The 25,232-nt window shown below is 40.0% G+C and overlaps 1 protein-coding gene across 4 annotated transcripts in view; it reads left to right on the top strand.

Annotated features, from left to right (window-relative positions):
* Positions 1-25,232, top strand: part of ARSG (arylsulfatase G) — a 181,382-nt gene that overhangs the window by 123,950 nt on the left and 32,200 nt on the right. For 3 of the 4 annotated variants that reach the window (XM_036754100.1, XM_036754101.1, XM_036754099.1), the window contains one exon: positions 1,813-1,950. The exons of the other annotated variant lie outside the window; for it this stretch is intronic. In XM_036754100.1, coding sequence (XP_036609995.1) covers positions 1,813-1,950 — 138 coding nt within the window. The remainder of the gene's footprint in view (positions 1-1,812; positions 1,951-25,232) is intronic. 4 annotated transcript variants of the gene reach the window in all.

Genomic DNA, 25,232 nt, shown 5'->3' with positions numbered 1-25,232 from the left:
GACATTTTAGGCATGGCTGGTAAATATCTTGTGTTTATTTACATGGCTAGATGAAAGAAAAAAACGCTTCCTCCTCACAAGGCTACAGAATTACTTTGCTTATTACAATGAATAAAGTGAGTGTCTGTGGTTTCTATACATTTTCATAGGTCAGGCAGTTTGGGGAAATTGAGTCACTGCTGTGATCTAGTTAACATGAGTTATTTGCTATTTCCTAGACACGACCCTTCTATCTTTCACCTTTATGTGTTTGCGTAGGCTTGTCCCCATGCCCGAGTACATCTTCAGTTCCTTTCTTGAATCCACCTATACCGCCCCCCACCCACAACAAGTTATATTTACTTTTTCTGTATTTTGTGTTGATTTTTCTATGTACGTGTTGTTTCCCACTCCTACCCCCCAGTAGCCTATGAGCTCCTCGAAAACAAGGACTATTTTTTCATTTTTGCCTTTGTATGTCCAGCATCTAGCACAGAGTCTAGGACATAAAGGTGGGATTAGTAATTGCTAATTGAATTGAATAATGCACTTTTCCTTGTAAATGGTCCTATGGAATTTTTAAGTTCCAATCCTGAGTCACCTGATATAAACACCAAGCCCTCAGACATGCTTGATGGGACCATCGATCTCCCTTCAACAAATAATGAAGCCAAACAGAAAAAGTTGTTGACTGAGGCCTTACACAGAGGTTCCTAGAAGGGAGAGAATCTCAGTGAAGTTATAAATATGAATGTTTGGAATGTATCATTTTCTCTGTTTTTCTTAAGCTTGGTCCATGGTGGTTACTCTAGCTGACCTTTTGGGTCTCCTTCATAAAGAAAGATTTAATTCCAAAATTCAGTACTGGAATATGTGTGTGTGTGTGTGTGTGTGTGTGTGTATACCTGCGCACACACATAGAACACCTAATACATAGGGTTGTTGCCAAGAAAATGGTCTATAAATCTGAAAGGAATAAAGAAATATAATCTAGATGATAGAAGCAGCACGTTCTCCACCCTTGATATAGTAAGTAGAGCACAGGTCTTCAAATGAGAAGATCTGAGTCCAAATCTACCCTCAGATATTTACTGTGTGACCCTAGAGGGTCACTTAACTTGTGACTGCCTCAGTTTTCTCAACTATTAAATGGGGATGCTAATAATAGTGGGTTGTAAGCAGTGGTGGGATTCAGCCGGTTCGTACCGGTTTGGTAGAACCGGTGCCCTAATTTTAGGTTGGGTTCACCAAACCTGTTGTTGGGGGGAGAGGGGAGGGCCTGAGGGGGGGCAGTTCTGTGAAGAACTAGTTGTTAATTCATTTGAATCCCACTACTGGATGTAAGGCTGAAATGAGATAATTATTGTAAAGCAGATGAACACTTAATAAATGCTGTTTCCTTCCTTCCTTTCTGACTCTGGGACCATGGACAAATCACTTCCTCTTTCTAGAATTCAGTTTATTCCCACATAAAATGAAGTGGGACCAGACCATCTCCAAGATCCCCGCCAGTTCTGACATCCCATAATTCTGTGATTATTCATTCATAGAAACAAGGCCAATAATAGCAGATTAGTGAAGACGAGGGTTATGAGTGTTTCAAGTATTCATCCCAACAGCCTGGAAAATATATCCACTTCCTCAGGACGAGCAAAGGTATTTTCCCAGGGGAGTAGAGAATAGAAAGCTGTTAGACGTCTTAGGCATGACTGTTAAATATCTTGTGTTTATTTACATGGCTAGATGAAAAAAAAAACACTTCCTCCCCACAAGGCTACAGAATTACTTTGCTTGTTACAGTGAGTAAAGTGAATGTCTGTGGTTTCTATACAGCAGCCCTGGGAAAGACTGTTACTCTGATGTGGGCCTTCCTCTGTATGAGAACTTGGTCATTGTGGAGCAGCCGGTGAACCTCACGGGTCTTGCAGACAAGTTTGTAGAGAAAGCCACACAGTTCATCCAGCAGGCAAGGTAGGCAAGCCACTATAGCAACACACCTAGGTAACTTTGATATTTAAAGAGATCCATCATATCTTTGATGCGGTGGGTCTTCCCCTCCAATGACTCAGTTTCCCAGGGCCTCTTCATTCTAGTAGATGGGCTTCCTAAGTTGGTCCTGCCAAAAAGACTTCTTCACCTGGTGACTACATTTTTCTTTGTGTTCATTAAGCTGGGCTGGGCTGGGTTTTGGATGACAGACACACAGAACATTGCTCGGCCCACACCCAAAGCCTTTTTAGCTTGTTAAGACCTCTCCCAGGCTTACCCCTTTTGCTATCATAGCCTTTAAGAAACCAGGAAACCTCCCTACCCACAAAAGACCAGTCCCCGGGGAAGCCTCCCTTTTCCTGCATAAATACTGAGAAAACTCAGGACAGAGTGGAGTTTGCTGGGCTAAGCAGAGTTATTTGCCTGTCACTGTTACTGGAGGTAAATACAGTCAGCTTTTGGCTCTGAATCAGGAATTAGAATACCTAGGTTTGAGTCCCAGCCCTTCCATATGCAGAATTCACCCCCTTGAGGTTCCTCTCCTGTAAAATAAGGGGGTTAAACCGGGTGAACTCTACAACTCTTTCTAGCTATCATATTCCAAGATTTGTGCTTATTCAAGGTGAAAGAAGGAGCCAAAGGGGAACTAGATAATGCAAAACACATAATCTCCAAATTGCATACATACGTTTAAATGGCTCTGGCATGCCAAAACAAAGATATAAGCAAATACTTATTCTTGGGTACTCTCTGATCCTTCTATCACTCTGATCTCCTGTGGGTGAGCATCATAGATCACAGTAATCAGAGGAGTTTGAGAAGCTCAGGTGTTCTAGTTTGCTTCAAGGAAATATTTGAGATAAGAATGTGAGCTTCCTGAGGGGAGGGAGGGTTTCTTTGTTATCTCCTGGGAGCCTAACTCAGAACTATTGGCAGGATTGTACCTTTCGATAAGCAAGGTTATCGCAGATCTTTTTGGGTCAATTCTCTTTTTACTGAAAGGATTGATTTAAATACATGAGATTCTGAGGGGCAGCCCAGGTGGTCCCAGAGATTGCATCTTAGGAACCTTGGAGAAATATTCTGGCTCCTGCAACCGTTACTGCTAAGCAACTTCAGAAAATCTCTGAATAAGTAAACATCTTTCTAGGACAATGGAATATGGCTATCTGGTAAAAAAACAAAACCAAAAAACCATGTTGGGGTTGGTTTAACAAGTGGTAGGTACTTAATAATAAACATTTGATATACCAAAAAAGTAGAGAGCCTTTGGGAAGCCCCTAATTTCCTCAAGATTGAGATTAAACATGAAATGAAAGTCATAGACTGCAAGGAAACTTTAGAGATTAATCAAATCACCCTCTTCATTCACTTTATTGAGAAGGTCTATGGTCACACAGGTAATAGTTAATGGCAGAGCACAGATTAGAACCTGGGTCTCCTGAATCCATTGCTCTTGCAGTTATAAAATGTCACCTCTATTAGGTTAACTGTGATAGTCCTCCCTGTTGTACCTGAATACTTTTTGGCTTCAGTGTGGAGTCCTTTGCTCATCTCTGGCCTACGTAAGGAGGAGATGCTCTGAGTGGACTGCTGGTGCTGGTGGTGGCAGCTGTTAATGTGACTTGGGCTAGGGCTGCAGAGATGCTGCTGATTCAGATAATACCGAGTGACTAGTAGATATTGTGAAGGAATCTTGCTGACTTTTAAGTTTTTGTGATTTTAGGTACTCTCTCTACTGATATAAGATAATAACCCTTCCATAATTGGGGAGAGGTGGCCTTTAAGAGTTACTATGGCTTTACCAGTGTAATGCTAATGGAATATGAAGATCTTCCCCGTCCATTGATAGGCCTACGTAACCACATGTGTTCAATCATGGGTGTCTTGTTGCTTTGAGCTCTGGCCTAGCTCATAGCTGTGATACATCCTGAGTCACATAGAGCCCATTGGGGGAGGAACTTGCCTAAGGAGGGGCTTGCTTAGGGGGAGGTTTGCTTGCTTGTGGGAAGGTTTTCATACCTTTTCATACTAAGCTAATTAGGCACTGAGTCACAAGGGTTGTGATGCCTTCTGGCTCTGAGCCTATTAGCCAAAAGTGTATATATATTTCGAGGTGAGATTTTGCTTTGGGGGTCTGCTCATGAGAAGGACCTTTTGATTCCCAGGATGGGACTCTGAGTAGCCATTTGTTAAGAGCCCCCTTACTCCTTAGATGTTGGTGCTTCCCCATCTGGTGGTATATGTAGGTGGTTGTATTACTTTGTTCAGACAGTTGGAGCCCTGTCTGTTGAATCTCTGTGCTAATTTCTCTACTTGTATTTTCTACTTATCTGTAATTAAAGTATGACCCCTTAAAGCTGCCTTTCCTTTAGGAAAGTAGATCAAAGAACCTGTGCTAGCAGGCCATCCTGGGTGTGCTGGGGTGCTTGCTGATACAACCAGTCAGAGCTTTCAGTAATAATAATGATAACAATAATAAAATAAAGCTTGCATTTATATGGCGCGGTAAGGTTTGTAAAATACCTTAAAAATATTATCTCATTATTCTTGTAGCAACTTAGGAGGTAGGTGCTATTATTATCATCCTCATTTTGTAGAGGAAGAAACTGAGGCAGATAGAGTTTAAGTGACTTGCCCAGGGTCACACAGCTAGTAAATATCTGAAGTCAAATTTGAACTCAGTTCTTCCTGTTTCCATGTCCAGCACTCTATACACTGTGCCACCTATGTGCTCTTCTTCCGTAAAGAATCCTGGCTCACCTACAGTGAGGCATCAGAAGAGGATTTCATCTGGGGTTTAACTAGTCTAGTTAACTGAAGTTAATTCCCAGACCTGCCAACTTCCACAGGATCCAACAAAGAACAAACAAACAAAAAAACCTTGCACTTAATTCATCTAAGGTTAACAGAAAGATCTACCCTTTTTCTTCTTCCCTAAGCCCTTGTCAAGCTAGGCTGGTCTGGTCTGGAAAAACTTCCAAATTGTGCTTTGATTAGACCATAGGGAGGGTGCCAAATACAGAAGAGAGGGAGTTCATAGACTTTAAAACTGGAAGGAATCTTAAAGATCACTGATACCTGGAGTCAGGAAGACTGGAGTTAAAATCTGACCTCAGACACTTACTAGCTGTGTGATCCTCTGCCTCAGTTTCTTAACTATAAAGTGGGGATAATAACTAGCACCTACCTCCCAAGGTTGTTGTGAGGACCAAAAGAGACAATAATTATAAAAGGCTTAGCACAGCGCCTGGCACATAGTACTATATAAGTGTTAGTTTTTATTCCTAGGAGTGGTTCAGTCATTCGGTCGTGTCCAACTCTTTGTGACTCCATGGACCATAGCATACTTCCACTCTCTCCTGGAATCTATCCAAACTAATCTGTCCATGGGGTTTTCTTGGCAAACATACTGATGTAGTTTGCCATTCCTTCTCCACTGGATCACCTTTTGTCAGAACTCCCCACTATTGTCTGTGAGTCTTAGGTAACCCTGCATGGCATAGCTCAAAGTTTCATTGAGTCATGTGAGTGATCTAGGAAGGGATTCTTAGTAGGTAGTAGGTGCTATATAAATGCTAGCAATGTTTTTATTGCTGTCTAGTCCAGTGAAGAAACAGGTACAGAAAGGTTAAATTACTTACCCAAAGGCCTTTCACAGGTAGTAAATAGTCAAGTCTAGTCAACAAGTCAACAAGCATTTGTGGGACACTTACTACGTGCCGGGTGCAGTGCTAAGTCCTGGAGGTACAAAGAAAGGCAAAAATAGCCCTTCTCAGGGAGCTCACATTCTAATGGAGAGAGAGCATGCAAACTACTACATACATACAATATACATCAGGGCTGTCCAACCTTAGGTTTTTATTGAAACAATAAACAATACATTTTGATTTGCCATTTTAGTGAGAGCCCTGCAGTAGCTTGGCTTCGTTTACTAAAGCATTTATGTCAATTTCTATGCCTGTAGGTGGGCCGCATGAATCACACTGCAGGCCACATTCTGGACAACCCTGATGTATACACACATATATACAACATACAAATACATGTATACAAGCATACATATGCATACACACAAATATATGTGTATATATATTAAGTTGGAGGTAATCTCAGAGGGAAGACTCTAGGATTGGGACTGGGTGAGGGGTGAAGACCAGGAAAAGCCTCTTGCAGAAGGCAGGATTTGAGCCGAGTCTTGAAAGAAGCCAGGGGAGCCAGGCAGAGGTGAAGAGGGAGGACATTCCAGGCCTGGGGGACAGCCATCATGAAAAGATACAGAGTCAGAACATGGAGTGTTGTGTGAAACGCACATCAAGAAAGGCCAGTGTCACCGCATCATGGAAGGGAAGGGCGTACGTAGAGGGGAGTAAAATATAAGAGACTGGAAAGGTAGGAAGAGGCCAGGTTGTGGAGGGCTTCAGAGATAATAGAAAGCTACTAGAGTTACTGAGTAGGGGAAGGGGGCGACATGGCCAGGCTTCTCTTTGTGGATACTACTTTGTCACCTGGGCGGAGGATGGAATAGAGTGGGGAAAGATGAGGCGGGGAGACCAATAGTCCAGGCCAGAGCCCAGGCATGAGGTGATGAAAGTCTGTATCAAGGCAGCAGTGGCATCAAAGGAGTAAAGGAGACAACATATCAATGATATGGCAAAAGGTAGAATAGATGGGTCTTGGCAGCAGATTAGATATGTGGAGTAAGTGAGAGTTGGGAGTTGAGGATCACACCTAGGTGTAAGTCTAGGTAATTAGGGGGATAGTTGTGCCCTTGATGATAATAGGGAAGTTGGGAAGAGGTGAGAATAGGAAAGACAGTGAATTAAGTTTTGGACATATTGAGTTTAAGATATGGGACATAGAGTTTAAAATGTCCAAGAGGGAGTTGGAGGTGTGAGATCAGAATTCAGGAGGGAGATTAGGATTAGATAAATATATCTGAGAACCATCTGCATAGAGATGATAATTGAATGCATGGGAGAAAACCAAGAGAAATGGTGTAGAGAGAAGAGAAGAAGGCTTGGGGAGAGAGCCTTAGAAAACACTTAGGGTTATTGGATATAACCTAAATGAAGATCCAGCAAAGGAGAGTGAGAAGGAGCTTTATAGAGGTGGGAAGAGAATCAGGAGAGAACAGTAACAAAAACCTAGAGAGAAGAAATTATCAAGAAGAAGAGGACTGACAATGTTTTGTCTTATTTTTTACCCATAAAAAGTTATTTACTGAAAATTATGTTAGGGTCACAGTCTGGTAAACTGTAATATATTGTTTCCCTTCCCTAGCTCCTCCCTCAAGAACAAGAAGGCTACAATTAAGCACATTTATACACACATATGTATGTGTGTGTGTGTGTGTGTGTGTATATACATACTTATATATATACATACACACACATATACATAGATATCTATAATCATACACATATATACATACATACATTCACATGCATCTCTGTAAGACAGTACTATGCTTGTTTGTCCTCTGTTTCTCTGAAGGTGAATAACATCTTCCTTCATAAGTCCAAGTCTTTTCACATTTTTCTAAATCCACCAACTCATCATATTCCAACCTTATACTGTCTGGTTATTTTAACTAATCTAAAACAGTATTGATTAATATGGCTGGCATATAGTATAGTTTCCCCATTTTTCTCTTTTGATTAAATCTATTTTAGCTTTAACTTTGTCTGAGATTATGGTTACAATTCCTCTTTTTTTCCTAATAAATTCTCCTCCTGATCTGTATTTTTAGGGTTAGTATATTTCTTATTTTTTATTCCTCCTGACTCTTCTGCTTTACTTCTATCTACTACCTTGCCCTACTATTACTTAACCTACCCCCCTATCCAAGGATCCCTCCCTTATACTGCCCCCACCCTTTCCCTTTGCACCAAAGATCCCTCCTTTATCCTCTCCTATCCCCCTAAAATCCTTCCCTTATCCTTTCTCCCCTCCCTATCCCTTTAGCCTTTTATTTCTTTCTGAATTTAGTAGACTTTTATGCCCTTCTAAATATATATGTATTGTTCCTTCTTTAACCCATTTCCTATCAGAGTGGTGTTCTAGAACTACCAGCCCTCCTCCCCCATCTAATTCCTCTGTGTTAGTTCTTCCTCTTGCACATCTTTTGTATAAGATAATTGTTCTTTTTACCTTTTCCTAGATGGTTTACTTTTTAGTATCACATCATACTCAGCTCTACCCCAATCTTTCTTTTGAACTACCCAATTATTAATAACAATCCTAGACATACAATTTATTTACCTTTCTTCGTATAAAAAGTAAACAGTCTATGATTATCAAGTCCTTTGTAATTAGTCTTTGATGTTTACCTTATATTTCCCTTGGATCTTGTATGTCAAATTTTCTATTATTGATTTCAGGTCTTTTCACAACAAAATCCTGAAAGTCTGGAAATTCATTCAATGACCATTTTTTTTTCCCATCCAGGATTATGCTTAACTTTTCTGGGTATGATATTTTTGTCTGTAAATCCAGTGTTTTTGCTCTTTGATAGATAGTGTTCCAAGACCTGTGGTCTTTTAGCGTAACCGCTGCTAGATCTTATATGATTCTAATTGTGGCTCCACCATATTTGAATTATCTTTTTCTTGTTGTTCATAATATTTTCTCCTTGAGCTTGGGGTTTTGGAATCTAGCTGTGATATTTCTGTAGGTTTTCCTAATAGGATCTCTTTTAGGTAGTAATTGGTGGAGTTTTTCTATTTCTACTTTCCCCTCTTGTTCTAACACTTCAGGACAGTTTTCTTTAATTATTTCTTGTATTATTGTATCAAAATTCTTTTTTTTGTTGTTGTAGCTTTCAGGTAGTCCAATTATTCTTATGTTTTCTCTTGATTTGTTCTCTAGATCATTTGTTTTTGTTTTCTTATGAGATGTTTCACTTTCCCTTACATTTTTTCATCTTTATATTTGTGTTTTGTTTTTCTTGGTCTTTTATATCTTTGCTGGCTTCCTCTTGCCCAATTCTAAATTTCAAGGACTAGTTTTCTTCCTTAAGATTCTGGATCTCCTCTTCTAGTTGGTTGAGTTTCTTTTCATTATTTTCTTATTTTTCTTGGATTGTTCTTATTTTTAAATTTTTTCCCTCAATTTCTCTCATTTGATTTTTGAAGTCTTTTTAAAGTTCTGTGAATTCTTTTTGGGCGGGTGACCATTTGATGTTAAACTCTTTGGGGTAAGAGAGACTTTTTTTGCTTCAATTTCCTTCTCTGAAAACAAGCCCTGATCTCTACTCCCATAGTAACTCTGTGGTTGGGTTCTTTCTCCTATGCCTGCTCATTATTTTTTATTTTTAGAAGTTTATTTATTATAATCACCTGTAGTCCTGGGGCATAGGGGATGGTGCCTCTGGCCTCAGATACTCCTTCAGTTCTTCCCTCTGGCCTGGAACGGAAACCAAGAACTCTGCCCTCCTGTAAGTGTCCATAACTCATGGTTTCCTCACCCTGCTGTTTCTGCACTCATCAGGCATTTACTGGTTCTTTCCTGCTCAGGGCTGTGTCTCATCTCAGCAGCGCAGCTGGGCCTGGTGTCCCTTATGCTGATCTACTCCACCATCTTCCCAGAGTCCTCTCCTCTTTTTTGGTTCCTCAATGTCTCATGGAATCATTAGCTTTTACTTGCTCAATTTTAATTTTTAAGAAATCATTTTCTGCATTGAGCTTTTGTACTTCTTTTTTTTTTTTCCATTTGGCCAATTCTGCTTTTTAAGGAGTTCTTTTCTTCAGTGAGTTTTTGTACCTTCTTTCCCATTTGACCTATTCTGCTTTTTAAGGAGTTCTTTTCTTCAGTGAATTTTTGTACCTCTTTTATCAAGCTGTTAATTCTCTTTTCATAATTTTTTTTGTTGCATCGCTCTTTATTTCTTTTCCCAATTTTCCCTCTGTAACTCTTATCTCTTTCTTTAATTCTTCTATGAATTCATTTTGGTTTTGGGTCCAATTAGCATTTTTCTTTGAGCCTTTTTTGTAGCTGTTTTCATACTCCTGTCTTCTTCTGAGTAAGTCTTGCTCTTCCCTGCCACTGTGGTAGCTTTTAAAGGTCAGGTTTGTTGTTGTTGTTTGCTCACTTCCCCAGCTTATTTCTTGACTTTGAACTTTATGTCAAAGGTAGGCTCTGCTCACCTGGGGATGGGGAGGCACTTTCCCAAGCTTCAGGCTTTTTCATGCCGCTGTTTTCAGAGCTATTTCTGGGGGTCTGCAGGTTTTTGGCACTTTTAAGGTGATGTGATCCTGGGAGAGGTATGATCTCTATTTTCTTGACCTGTGCTCTGGTCTTTACCCAGGAAGCATCCCTGGTCCCCTGCAGCCACAAGCACTAGGGCTTCTCTTAATTTCGGAACTGTAACCAGGGCCCCTACTCCCTTGTTTCTGATCACCGATTCTCCTTTCTACCCTGGCACTGTGACGCAGAAGTATATATGGGCAATATACATAGAGTTGTTAATCAGCTGTACCCAGTGCCAGCGGCAGGACCCCTGTAATCTCTTTCTGAGCAGTTGTCTGATCCCATTACAGTGTCTGGGTTGAGAGCTCCTAAAGCTACTGCTGTGGCTACCGTTGCTACCATAATGTATGTGGGCTCTGGATGGGCCTCCAACCCAACATCACAGGCATCTCCTGCTGACCTCTTAATTTTTCTTAGGTGGAAAGAATGTCTCACCTCAGTCTTTTGTTGGTTCTGCCACTCCAGAATTTGAGGCATTGTTTGGAGGGGAATATTGGGAGAGTTCAGCTGGGGTGACTGCCCCTAATTTACCAGCTGGCTTCACCTCCTTGATGGTGTTAAAGGTTTCAGGGAAGTCAAGAAAGATGAGGATTGAGAAAAGGCCATTAGATTTGGCAATTGGTATCACTGGTAACTTTGGAGAGAGCTGTTTCAGCTGAATGATGATGTGAGGTCAAAAACTAGGCTGCAAAGAGATTAGAAGAGAGGAAGAGAAGAGGAAATGGAGGAACTAAGTGTAGACAGCTTTCTTAAGGAGTTTAACCACGAAAAGGACAATTGCTAGCAGTGTTGATTGAAACAAGTGAGGGCTTTTTAAGATTAGGGGGGTTATGGACATGTTTCTAGGCAGTAGCCAAGTAGCCAGTAGACAGGGAGAGACTGAAAATTAGTAAGAGAGTAGTGTGGAGGGAGCAATCTGTTGGAGAAAATGGAATAGAATAGGATTAAGGGTATCAATAGGGGATTTTGCCTTGTCAAGGAGAATGCCTGCCTCCTTATGTGAGGCAGAGGTGAGGGAGTTGATAGTTACAGAAAACATTTGAGTGATGTGAAATGAGGAAGAGGAAAGAAGAGAGAACTCTTGACAAATGACCTCAATTTTTTTCAGTGAAATATGAAGCAATATTCTTGGTTGAGATATAAAGGGGAGGAGAGTGCCATGGGAGATTTGAGAAGGGGTAAAATAGGTTGAAAAAGCCACTGATGTGAGTCGTACATTGAGTTAATTAGGGAGGTGTAAAAGGATTACCATGCCGCAATGAAGGCTTAGTTGAGATTATGTAACAAATTGATAGTGGATCCAAACTGGATTTTATGATTTTTCTCTAGCTCCATTTAGCAGTGCATGAATAGAAGCAAAAGAGGCAGATAGCAGGAGTAATCCAAGGTTGGGATTTAGCAAAGTATGACTGGCAGTGGGGTGAGGGGTCAAAGGACTCGATCGTAGAGACCAGTATAAAGTTCAACTGGTCTATCAGGGGGTCATGATGGGGAAAGGAGGAAAGTATACCCACAGCAGAGGTGATGGCCTTTGAAAGAACTGAGGGATAGAGAGATTAAAGGTTGTAGTAAGGGCAAAGAACACGGTTTGGTGTTGCAAGGCAGTGGGAGAGGTGGAATAGCAATAGATAACGATCAGATAAAGAAATTTCAGAGTTCATGAATGTGGAAATGGAATGAATACTGGTGGTTGATCAGAAGATCAAGGGTATGGCTATGTGCAGTTTTTGTGGGGTGGAGGAGTAGGTCATGGGAAGTCAGTAAATTGAAGAATTCAAAGTTTAAGGTGTTTAAGAGAATATAAATATGTATGTGGAAGTCCCCTTCTATGAGTGGTAGAACTGAGAGGGAAAGACCATGACCCAGGCACTGAATTCATCAAGAGAGAAGAGTGTCTCTGGGGTTGGTAGACAACAGCTGTTAGCATCTTGATTTGGTGATAAATATGGATAGAATGAACTTCAAAGGAGGGAGAGTCTGGAAGTGAAAGTGGGGAGCAAGGGGTATTCTGCCCCCTCCCCCACAGGCTCTTTGGAAGAGGGGTATGGGTAAAAATGAAAATGGTATTGGAGAGGGTGCCCAGGGATACTGTTATCAGGAAGGAGCCACATCTAGGTGCCAGAAGGTGGAGAGCATGGGAAATGAAATGATTTCAAATGAAAGCAAGTTTGTTATCTATGGAACAGGAATTCTGGAGAGCACAGTAGAAAAGGTGACAGATCTGGGAAGGAGTAAAGGGGTGGGGTTGAAGGTAATGAGGAGGAAGTGGACAATGGGGTTTGGACAATGACAATTAAGGGTTCAGAATCACTGGAGTGGAGAGATTATGATAGGTAGGAGTATGTTAACAATTGTGGAATGGGTTAGGCAGATTATCAGTAACTGGAGAGCGATTAGGCTATTCAAGGCCCTTCTTTGATGTCCTTGTGGTAGGTGGTAGTATTGACTCTTGTAAGGAACAGGAAGCCTGACTGGCAGTATGCCGGTGTAGGTGAAAGACCACTTTGGGGGATTTTGAATAGGAGGGAGGAACTGGACATTCAGAGAGTGTCTAATTTGAGAAATGACCTCTGTAGAAGGCCTGTATACCTGTATACCTCAGAAGACACCTTGTAAAACAGGTAGATGGGCTGGATTTGGGACTATGCTGGGCTCCTGGGGAAGTCCCAGGGGGTGAAGACAGTGGCCACAAGAAGTCAGGCTAGATCTGGAGTTAGGGCTCCCTGAGAATTCTCAAAATCGGGGCAGGGGGAGGGGGTAGGGCAGGAGCAGAGACAGGTGGGCAGGACAGATCTAGAGGTGTAATGCTGTATAACAGAGCTAGGATTGGGACTCAGGTTCTTTGACTCCAGATCTAGTGCTCTATCATCTGTATCCTATATTAATAGGCATAAAGATGGTCTAAACAGCCCTATGATTGCAAGTATGTCTGGCCTGGGGGCTCTTTCTCAACCTTTTACTTGGATGCACAAAATGACATGGTACAGTGGAAACAGCACTAAATGTGAATCAGACAATGTATAGTTTGAATTCTGGACTTGTTGCTTTTTACCTGTGTGACTTTAAGGTGGAACTAGATGGTTTCTAAGGTCTCTTTCAGTGCTAAGCTCTAGTTCTTTGATTTAAATTCAGGTCAGTGGCTCTAAAACGAATATGCTGAAGGCTAAACCAGGATTTGAGCTAGATTAGACAGCAGCCAGAGTGCTGAGCTGGCAGATAATGGGCCCAGGAAAGAATAAACACAGCATATACACAGCAGTGTACATAAATCGGGAAAATCCTCCATTCCTTAGAGGCAAAATTTAGAAGGAGGCCATATTGACCAGAAGTCCCCTTTTTTTCTCTCACCCCACCCTCTGAAAAATTGCCCCAGAACTTCCCTCTACAATAATCCTCCAGCCAAGCAGTTAGAATCACAATTCCCATGACTATGGGGTTTTCCTGCCATACCCCTCCCCAACCCAACTGAAACATACTCTTGTGTCTCATGCTCTCTAAACCCTGCTCTAAGCTTTCCTGGACAGCTTATTTGTCTGACCAGCTGATCTATGCCATGATGTTAATGAAAAGCCTCACACCCACCACCCTTCCCTTACTAATATTTACATGCATTTTATTTTTTAATCAATGCCTTTGTTTTTATTACCATTCATTTAAAAAAATTTTTTTTTACTGATACCTTATGTTTCTTACTTCATCATAGTTATTCCAAGTATCTCTCCTCCTATCCCTCCTAGAGAGCTATATGAAACAGTATTTTTTTAAAGAGGAAAAAAAAGTACAACTGCTCAGTACATTGAAAAAGCTCAAAAACATGTGTAACACTTGTAGACTTCGCGCTTCCACAAAGGAGTGGGTTGGAGGTGTTCTCTCATATCTCTTTACTTGAGACATGCTTGAAATCAGTTTGGATACGTATAAGAAGAAGGAAGAGGAAACCTTTCAAGGTGAACCCTGAAAGGCGATGGGTAGGATTTAAATGGAGGTAGGAAGCACAGAGGCAAGATTGTGCTTGTATGTATGGGATAGTAAAAAGATGAACCTGCACTAGAATAGAAAGACAGGCAGACAGACAAATAGACAGATAAATAGATGATAAAACATTTATTAAATGCTTATGTTCTAGACCAGGGCTGTCCAAAATGCAGACCAAGGGTTGCATGCCACCCACAGTGCAATTTATAATGCTTTAGTAAATGAAGCCAAGCTACTGCAGAGCTCTCACTAAAATGGCAAATCAAAATATATTGTCTACTGTTTCAATGAAAACCTAAAGTTGGACAGCCCTGGTCTAGGTGATGAGGTGATGAGGGTCTGCACCAGAGTGGTGGCAAGCGTCAGAGGAGAGACAGGAACATACAGGAGATCCTAAATCTTTTGCTCTCCCATTCCTTGAATCTTCTAACTGTCATTGAAACCTGGCTTCCCTCAATTACGAATTACCCTTTCTAGTGCTGGCTATACCTTCAATCATTCACCTTGGCTTTGGTTGAGGCAAGGGAGTTGGAAAACTCCCTGCTCTGCATTACCGATTCCCCATATAGCTTAGCCTTCACATTCTTATCTGAAATATTTGATGCCAAGATCTTTCTCCCACTAAGCAGTCTCCCATCTTATCCTAGCCACCTTTCTCTAGTTCACATAATGTTTTTTAATGACATGTGATTGAAGTTATCTATTTTATCTTTTGTGACCTTCTCTATCTCTTGTTTCTGCAAGAACTTTCCCTATAGCCATGGTTGTGAAAGTTATCTCCATCCATTTTCCTCTGTTTTTTTAATGGTGAGTCACATGGTGAGTTAACAAGGGCATTCTCAAGATAATGGTCTACTTTACTGCCCCTAGACAAAGGAATACCTATCTTAGTAGAAATATCAGATATTCATGGAGGAGATGGAGGCAGATTATTGTAGAGGAAAGGACAATGAATTTGGGGCTAGAAGATGTGCTCCCAGATTTGTTACTTAAAATCTGACCTCCTTAGGTCTCAGTTTCTCCATCTATAAAATCATCCTTTTGACCTAGGTAGTCTGTAATGTACCTTCCAGCTCTAAATCTTACAATCCCTATATTCTGGGGGAAGGGAAGGGATTGTCATCTAGTTTTGAGTCATACAGGGGAGGCAATTATCAACTCGACTCCTGTTTCTGAAAGACTGCACTAATTTTCTTTGGGCTTGCCCCCTTTCTGATTGTAGAATGGATTCGGGGAAGCATCTTCTCAAAATAGGATGCCTTGGCCTGGAGTTTTCCATGTTGTGTCAGTAATTTTCCAAATTTCTTTGCTCAAGGACTCTCTGCCAGTAAAATGACATCCCTCTAGGACCTGGCTCTCAGTTAGCCCTTTACGTTATGTCACTATCTTTCCCAACTTGTCAACATCTTGTGACCTTACAGGATCTGCCATGACCTAAGGAGGGCTCCCACTAGTCCAGGAAGCATTCTTTTATAAAGTGCTCTTATTTACCCTGAAGAAGAGAAAGGCTGAGTCATAATCCCATTATGATCTTCAAGAGACAGCTTGGTACAGTGGAGAGAGGGCTTGAAGACATGGGTTTGAGCATGCACATCACTTTCCTCATTAAATAAAAATGTGAGTATTAGACTGTCTGACTTCCAAGATCTTTGCTAGTTTTCTGTCTGTGATACAATGCAGTACCACATTTGAAGCTCTAATTAGATCAGGGGTTCTTAACCTTTTTTGTTTCATGGACCCCTTGGGCAGTCTTGTGAAATCTATTGACTCCATCTCAGAATCATGTTTTTAAGTGCTTAAAATAAAACACATCAGATTACAAAGGGAGCCAATTACATTGTTATATGTTATCAAAATATATTTTAAAGTTCACAGATCCCAGCTTAGAACTCCAGAATGAGATGGAGACCAATTATTCTCTGGTTCTACTTAATATGAAACAAGAGGCTTAAATTAGAGCAAAAAAAAAAATAAAGATTAGACATTAAAAAAAGAACTTGTGAACTTTTGTAGTTATTAAACACTGAAGCACAGAATTACAAAATCTCACAATTGGAAGGGACCTTTTAGAGAAAAGCTAATCCAACCCAAACCTGAACAAGAATCTTTCTAAAACAGACTTGACAAGTTTTCTACACAGATTTTTCTTTTAATTTTTTTCATTGATATCTTTTGTTTTTTACACAACAGTCATTGCCCAACATAGCCCCACAACACAATAGAACCTTCATTGTAACAAAAATAATGACACGAAATCACAGCCAATGCATCTCATTGTATATAAAACATCCTGCCCTGTAGTCCCCCAACCAGTAAAAGAGAGAAGTGTGCTTCATCTTCTGCCAATTTGGACCGAGCATAATCATTACCATTTAGTTCCATTGTCTTGCAATGTTATTTTAATTTACACTATTGTTATCATTGTGTATATTGTTCTATTGGTTCCATTTCCTTCCCTTTGCCTCAGTTCAAACAATCCTTCCTATGTTTTTTGAATTCCTTATAGTCTCTTTTCTGGTGCACTAATACCATAAATTGTTCATTCCCCAACATATAGATATTCACTTTGTTTCCAGGTTTTGTTCTTGTCTGCTACTACAAAAAGTGTCGTTATTAGTATTTGGATATGTATGGGACCTTTCTGTCTTTGACTTCCTTGGGACAACATCCCTAGTCATGACATTTCTGTATTAGAGGATTTGAACAGTTTAATGACATTTCTGATATAATTTCAATTGCTTTCCAGAACTATCTGCTTAATCTTTATAATTCCTTTCTTGCTTTCTAAGTAGGCAAATTAGATAACATTATTTTCATTTTAAAGATGAGAAAAGTGAGGCTTAAAGAGGTAAAACTCCTTTTAAAGTCACTTTAAAAAAAGCATTCTTGCCCTCTCAATGGGTGGAGGAGGGGAAGAAGAGAGAGCATTCAGAACTGAAAATAAAATAAAATTGGATTTATAAGAGCATCGACTATCTTTTGTTTCCACTGTCCCTACTCCCCCGCATCCCCGCTGAGCAATAGAAACCCTCAAAAAACTAAGACCCTCACAACAAACACATTGTGTAGGAAAAGATTCCTACATTGGTCACAATTAAGAGTGCGTATCTCCTTTTAGATTGTAGGTCCATCACCTCTCAGGCAGGAATTGAGTGATGTTTTTCGTTTTCAGTTTTCTAGACTCATAGTTTACAATTACATTAACTGGAATTCTGAAGTCTCTTAAAGTTGTTTTCTCCATAACATCATTGTGAAAATTGTTCTACAAGTTCTGCTCACCTCACTCTGAATTAGATCATACAAAGGCATTGTATATCCCAGTACTACTTTAGATAAGTATATATATATATGAAAATGTTTGCTTGGAATCAAGGAATATTCAACCTGGAATGGAGTTCCCAGACATATTGGGAATGATGATTTCTTTACCTCACAAAAGGACAAAAGGGGTCCTGACTAGTGAGTGTCCCTGTTTTGGGAGGTAGTGAGACTAGTCCCATGATTTCATTAGTGTGTAAAGTCCCCATAAGGGAATTGATTTGTAACTTACCATTTTCTTTTTTTTAAATTTAATTTATTTAATATATTTAGTTTTCAGCATTGATTTTCACAAGAGTTTGAATTATGAATTTTCTCCCTATTTCTACCCTCCCCCTACTCCAAGATGGCATGTATTCTGGTTGCCCTGTTCCCCAGTCAGCCCCCCCTTCTGTCACCCCACTCCCCTCCCATCCCGTTTTCCCTTCCTTTCTTGTAGGGCAAGATAAATTTATACGCCCCATTGCCTGTGTATCTTATTTCCTAGTTACCTGCAAAAACTTTTTTTTTTATTTTTGAACATCTATTTTTGAAACTTTGAGTTCTAAATTCTCTCCTCTCTTCCCTCCCCACCCACCCACCCTCCCTAAGAAGGCAAGCAATTCAACATAGGCCACATGTGTATCATTATGTAAAACCCTTCCACAATACTCATGTTGTGAAAGACTAACTATATTTTGCTCCTTCCTAACCTATTCCCCTTTATCCAATTTTCTCCCTTGACCCTGATCCTTTTCGAAAGTGTTTGTTTTTGATTACCTCCTCCCCCCATCTGCCCTCCCTTCTATCATCCCCCCTTTTTATCTTCTTCCTCCTTCTTTCCTGTGGGGTAAGATACCCAATTGAGTGTGTATGGTATTCCCTCCTCAGGTCAAATCAGATGAGAGCAAGATTTACTCATTCCCCCTCACCTGCCCCCTCTTCCCTTCCTACAGAACTGCTTTTTCTTGCCACTTTTACGTGAGATAATTTACCCCATTCCATCTCTCCCATTCTCCCTCTTTCAATATATTCCTCTCTCATCCCTTAATTTGATTTTTTTTTAGATATCATCCCTTCCTATTCAACTCACCCTGTGCCCTCTGTCTATATGTATATATATACACACACACATGTACATATATATGTATATATATGTACATATATATAAAATATGTATATATGTATACACACACATGTACGTATATATATGTACATATATATAAAATATGTATATATGTATGTGTGTGTATGTGTATATATATATATATGTATATTCCCTTCAGCTACCCTAATACTAAGGTCTCATGAATCATACACATCATCTTTCCATGTAGGAATGTAAACAAAACAGTTCAACTTTAGTAAGTCCCTTGTGATTTCTCTTTCTTGTTTACCTCTTCATCCTTCTCTTGATTCTTGTGTTTAGAAGTCAAATTTTCTATTCAGCTCTGGTCTTTTACCTGAGAAAGCTTGAAAGTCCTCTATTTTATTGAAAATCTGTATTTTGCCTTGGAGCATGATACTCAGTTTTGCTGGGTAGGAGATTCTTGGTTTTAATCCTAGTTCCATTGACCTCTGGAATATCGTATTCCAAGCCCTTTGATCCCTTAATGTAGCAGCTGCTACATCTTGGATTACTCTGATTGTGTTTCCACAATACTCAAATTGTTTCTTTCTGGCTGCTTGCAATATTTTCTCCTTGATCTGGGAGCTCTGGAATTTGGTGACAATATTCCTAGCAGTTTTCTTTTTGGAATCTTTTTGAGGTTATTGGTGGATTCTTTCAATTTCTATTTTACCCTCTGGCTCTAGAATATCAGAGCAGTTGTCCTTAATAATTTCTTGAAAAATGATATCTAGGCTCTTTTTTTGGTCATGGCTTTCAGGTAGTCCAACAATTTTTAAATTATCTCTCCTGGATCTGTTTTCCAGGTCAGTGGTTTTTCCAATGAGATATTTGACATCGTCTTCCATTTTTTCATTCCTTTGGTTCTGTTTTATAATATCTTGATTTCTCATCAAGTCACTAGCTTCCACTTGCTCCAATCTAATTTTGAAGGTAGTATTTTCTTCAGTGGTCTTTTAGACCTCCTTTTCCATTTGGGTAATTCTGCCTTTCAAGGCATTCTTCTCCTCATTGAGTTTTTGGAGCTCTTTTGCCATTTGAGTTAGTCTATTTTTTAAGGTGTTGTTTTCTTCAGTATATTTTTCAGTATTTTTTTGGGTCTCCTTTAGCAAGTCATTGACTTGTTTTTCATGGTTTTCTCGCATCCTTTTCATTTCTCTTCCCAACTTTTCCTCTACTTCTCTAACTTGCTTTTCCAAATCCTTTTTGAGCTCTTCCATGGCCTGAGACCAGTTCATGTTTTTCTTGGAGGCTTTTGTTGTAGGCTCTTTGACTTTGTTGACTTCTTCTGTCTGTATGTTTTGGTCTTCTTTGTCACCAAAGAAAGATTCCAAAGTCTGAGATTGAATCTGGGTGCATTTTCACTGCCTGGCCATGTTCCCAGCCAACTTACTTGACCCTTGAGTTTTTCATTGGGGCATGACTGCTTATAGAGTAAAGAGTACTATGTTTCAAGCTTGAGGGGATGCGCTGTTGTTTTCAGAATTATTTCTATACAGCCATCTCTGCCACATCAGCACTCCTCCTTCCCCAAGAACCGCCAGTCAGGACCTGACTGGGATCTTAAGCAGGCTCTGCACTCCTGCTCTGATCAGCCACTTAATTCCTCCCACCAGGTGGGCCTGGGGCCAAAACCAACTGCAGCTATAATAACTGAACCATCTCCACTTTCCCCAGCGTGGTGGCGGAACCACAAACTCCTTCCACTCTGTCCCAGCAGCTTTTCCTACTAACCTTCTCTGTTGTCTTTGTTGTTTGTGGGTTGAGAAGTCTGGCATCTGCCACAGCTCGCTGATTCAGCGTGCTAGGGCCCATTCCGCCCAGCTCCTGGCCTGGTTGGTCCTGCCTCAGCCTACACTGGACTCTGCTCCCCTCCGCTCCCCTCTGCTCCTGTGGGTGATAGACCTCACCCAGCGACCATCCAGGTTGTTCTGGGCTGGATCCCTGCTTCCTTCTGCTATTTTGTGGGTTCTGCAGTTGTAGAATTTGTTCAGAGCCATTTTTTTATAGGTTTTTGGAGGGACCTGGTGGGGAGCTCACGCAAGTTCCTGCTTTCTAGCCGCCATCTTGGCTCCGCTTCTCAAGAATGCCCATAACTTACCATTTTCGAGATTGTTCTGGTGCCAAGGTGTTAAGTGATTTTGCCCAAGATCATACAATTAATATGCATCAGAGTCAGGACTTGAACCTGGGTCTTCTTGACTCTGAGGCTGGCTCTATCATTATTTCACTATGCCTCTAGAGCAGAGGTTCCCAAATTTATTTGGCCTACCACCTCCTTTAAAAAAAAATTACTCAATTCCCCTCCCCACCCCCACACTCCAGAAATCTACTTCCTATATCCCTTTAATTTTTTTTTTTTGAAATTTGGGTCATTTCAAATATATATATATATGTGTATATATATATATATGTGTGTGTGTGTGTATATATATATATATATGTGTGTGTGTGTGTGTATATATATATAAAAAATGACACATCTTAAATTTAATAATTTTCCTGCATTGAAATTTTGGTGATGCAATATTGTATCATGTAACTGTATAGTACTGTATTGTAAACAAATCATTATATGCGCATATTCCTGCTGATGCATGCTGGACTTCCCGACTATGTGAGCCACTTGCTCGTTAAGAACTGTCTATAGACTTGACCACTGATTGGTTATGATTTGCATTTTGTGTGTTTATTTGGAAAATAATGTTATCACTACGACTTTAACTCTGTTATACAACAGGTGAGACATGTGAACAGTTTTTCAAGATTTTCTTCTCTGCTTTCCTTATGTTTCTGCCACCCCCTTATTTTTATTCAACACCCTACTACTGCTCCAGAGGTTACTAACTGCCCTTGTGGATTGTTCCCGTGCTTCTGCAGGGTGTGGATTTCGCCTACTTTGGGAACCTATGCATCTAGAGTGACTTCAAAATATGATTTAGTTTCTACAAACACATTTAACATGCAACTTTTCAGATAAACATCTTGTTGCACAGTGAGGCATTCCTGTAGGACGTAGGCTGAAGGTCTCCCCAAATTTTGTCAGGATGGACCTACAGAACAAAGAAGCAATAAGAAAAGGATAAAATTCATGTAAAAGTGTCTTTTTTACTCACCTGGTGCCCAGTTTTGTAAGGTCTGAAGAGATCTTCTAATGTAGCCAGATAACTGAAGTGCCACAAGTGGGGTAAGTTCACCTGGCCAGATAATCTCCAGTTGGGAAGATGTTGAGCACAGCATGGGAAAGCAGATGAGTGTCCATTCTGTCTAGTCACCTAGCTAAGGCCACATTCTCCACCTGACCTGGATTGGTAAGAAGCCAGAAGGCCAAAAAAAAAAAAAGACTATCTGTTTTACTCAGGATAACCTGCCTTTTTCTACCTATATGTGTGGATAGCTCAATATACAATCTCTTTTTGCATAGCTAGAATCTGTCTTCCACAAAACACATGTTGTCTGAAAATGTTATTTTCCTTTCCTATCCCCAATCGACTTGTATCACATTAATAAAAATGTCAATGGATTTTAGACATAATTCTATTTATGTTTATACTAAGATAAGAGGTCAGAAACTGTATGGCCGGAAGAGATAGCTTTCTGGGAGATGACACAGCATAAGAATTGGAAGCCCTAGTGGTACCTGGGAAGGGAAGGGTAGCAATCTGGGGACTGATGATAAAAGACACTATTAAAAATTTGTCAGAGACATTGGAAGCAGAAGCATTAGGGACCCAGTCAGGGAAGGTAGAATTGCTGCTCTCGAGCATTTCTTACGGACTAGTGTCTGTGAAAGAGAAAAGTTTAGTCACAGAGATCCTGTAGGTACAATCCAGGGAAGAAGCTGGGGTGAGGTGTGAGCAGCTTTGAGAAGAACCATTTGGCATGGGATTAGAGAGAAAATACTTGACTGCCTTTGTAACTCAAAGAACTATAAGAGAGAGCTTCTCCAGAGTAGAAAGGGGATTTGAAAGTAATTTTGTATTAAATTGCATAACAAGACTATGATTGCAATAACAACTTAAGAGAGGCAGCATGATGCCCCAGCAAGAATGCTGCAATAGAGAATCAGAGAACCTGGGTTCGAATCCCATCTTTGCCATATACTCCCTATGTGATCTTGGCAAAGTCAATTAACGTTTTTTGGCTTTAGTTTCTTCACCTATAAAATGAGGAGGTTGAATTAAGTGAACTCTGAGGTCTCTCCCAACTTTATTTAAATCATTTAGCACCTCAAGATTTTTCAAGTGCTTTCCTCATAACATCTCTATGGAGTAGGTATTGTAAGTATTATCTTATTTTTACAGGTGAAAAAAACAGAGGCCCAGAGAGAAGAAGAGAGTTTCCCAGAGTTAGAAGGATAGCGATAACAGTCAGAGGTAGTATCAATGGGGAATGACTAACAAAGTTGTGGTTTGTGAATTTAATGGGATGTTATTGTTGTTGTTCAGTCATTTCCGTCATGCCCAGCTCTTCATGACCCCATCTGGGGTTTTCTTGGCAAAGATCCTGGGGTGGTTTGCCATTTCCTCCTGCAGCTCATTTTACAGATGAGGAACTGAGGATATTACTACTGTGTTACAAGAAATGACAGACGTAAAGAATTCTTTTTCAATTAGTCAACAGACGTTTAGTAAGCGTTGGCCATGTGCCAGTACTGTGATAAATGTTGAGGATACAAAAAAGAGGCAAAAGCCGGTATCTTCCCTCAAAGAGCTTTTAATCAGAGACTCACGAGATCCCTGCCCACTCTGAGAGCCTCTTTTTTCTTTCTTTCTCTTACTTCTTTTCTTTCTTTCTTTCTTTCTCTCTCTCTCTCTCTCTCTCTCTCTCTCTCCCTTCCTTCCTTCCTTCCTTCCTTCCTTCCTTCCTTCCTTCCTTCCTTCCTTCCTTCCTTCCTTCCTTCCTTCCTTCCTTCCTTCCTTCCTTCCTTTCTTTCTTTCTTTCTTTCTTTCTTTCTTTCTTTCTTTCTTTCTTTCTTTCTTTCTTTCTTTCTTTCTTATCAAATTAACCAATGGTTTATCTATTTTTTCCAGAAAACTAGCTGTTAGTTTAATTTTCAAATAAAAATGTTTTCAATTTTATTAATCTCCCCTTTGATTTTTAGTACTTTCATTTTGTTTTTTAATTGAAACTTTTAAATTTGTTCTTTTTAAAGTTTTTTAGTCGTATACCCAGTTCATTAATTTGATCTTTTTTCTCTTTTATTCATGTATACACTTAGAGATATAAATTTCTCTCTAAGTACTAATTTTTTTAAATTTAATTTATTTAATATATTTAGTTTTCAACATTGATTTTCACAAGAGTTTGAATTACAAATTTTCTCCCCATTTCTACCCTCCTGCCCACTCCAAGGTTGCATATATTCTGGTTGCCCTGTTCCCCAGTCAGCCCTCCCTTCTGTCACCCCACTCCCCTCCCATCCCGTTTTCCCTTCCTTTCTTGTAGGGCAAGATAAATTTATACGCCCCATTGCCTGTGTATCTTATTTTCTAGTTGCATGCAAAAACTTTTTTTTTTGTTTTTGTTTTTGAACATCTGTTTTTAAAACTTTGAGTTCCAGATTCTCTCCCCTCTTCCATTCCCACCCATCCTCCTCAAGAAGTCAAGCAATTCAACATAGGCCACATGCATATCATCATGTATAACCCTTCCACAATACTCATGTTGTGAAAGACTAACTATATTTTGCTCCTTCCTAACCTATTCCCCTTTATCCAATTTTCTCCCTTGACCCTGACCCTTTTCGAAAGTGTTTGTTTTTGATTACCTCCTCCCCCTATCTGCCCTCCCTTCCATCATCCCCCCTTTTTTATCTTCTTCCTCCTTCTTTCCTGTGGGATAAGATACCCAATTGAGTGTGTATGGTATTCCCTCCTCAGGTCAAATCTGATGAGAGCAAGATTCACTCATTCCCCCTTACCTGCCTTCTCTTATCTTCCTACGGAACTGCTTTTTCTTGCCACTTTTATGTGAGATAATTTACCCCATTCTATCTCTTCCTTTCTCCCTCTCTCAATATATTCCTCTCTCATCCCTTAATTTGATTTTATTTCTTTTCGATATCATCCCTTCATCTTCAACTCACTCTGTGCCCCCCCATATATACACATACATATATACACACATACACCCACATATATACATACACACACACACACACACACACATATATGCATATTCCCTTCAGCTACCCTAATACTGATGTCTCATGAATCATACATATCATCTTTCCATGTAGGAATGTAAACAAAACAGTTCAACTTTAGTAAGTCCTCTATGATTTCTTTTTCTTGATTACCTTTTCATGCTTCTCTTGATTCTTGTGTTTGAAAGTCAAATTTTCTATTCAGCTCTGGTCTTTTACCTGAGAAAGCTTGAAAGTCCTCTATTTTATTGAAAATCCATATTTTGCCTTGGAGCATGATACTCAGTTTTGCTGGGTAGGTGATTCTTGGTTTTAATCCTAGCTCCATTGACCTCTGGAATATCATATTCCAAGCCCTTCGATCTCTTAATGTAGAAGCTGCTAGATCTTGGATTATTCTGATTGTGTTTCCACAATACTCAAATTGTTTCTTTCTGGCTGCTTGCAATATTTTCTCCTTGATCT

Source organism: Trichosurus vulpecula, chromosome 4, assembly GCF_011100635.1.
Source record: "Trichosurus vulpecula isolate mTriVul1 chromosome 4, mTriVul1.pri, whole genome shotgun sequence".
Classification (NCBI taxonomy): Eukaryota; Metazoa; Chordata; class Mammalia; order Diprotodontia; family Phalangeridae; genus Trichosurus; species Trichosurus vulpecula.
The sequence above is the reverse complement of the archived record's forward strand: the minus strand, read 5'-3'. Positions and strand labels throughout refer to the sequence as shown.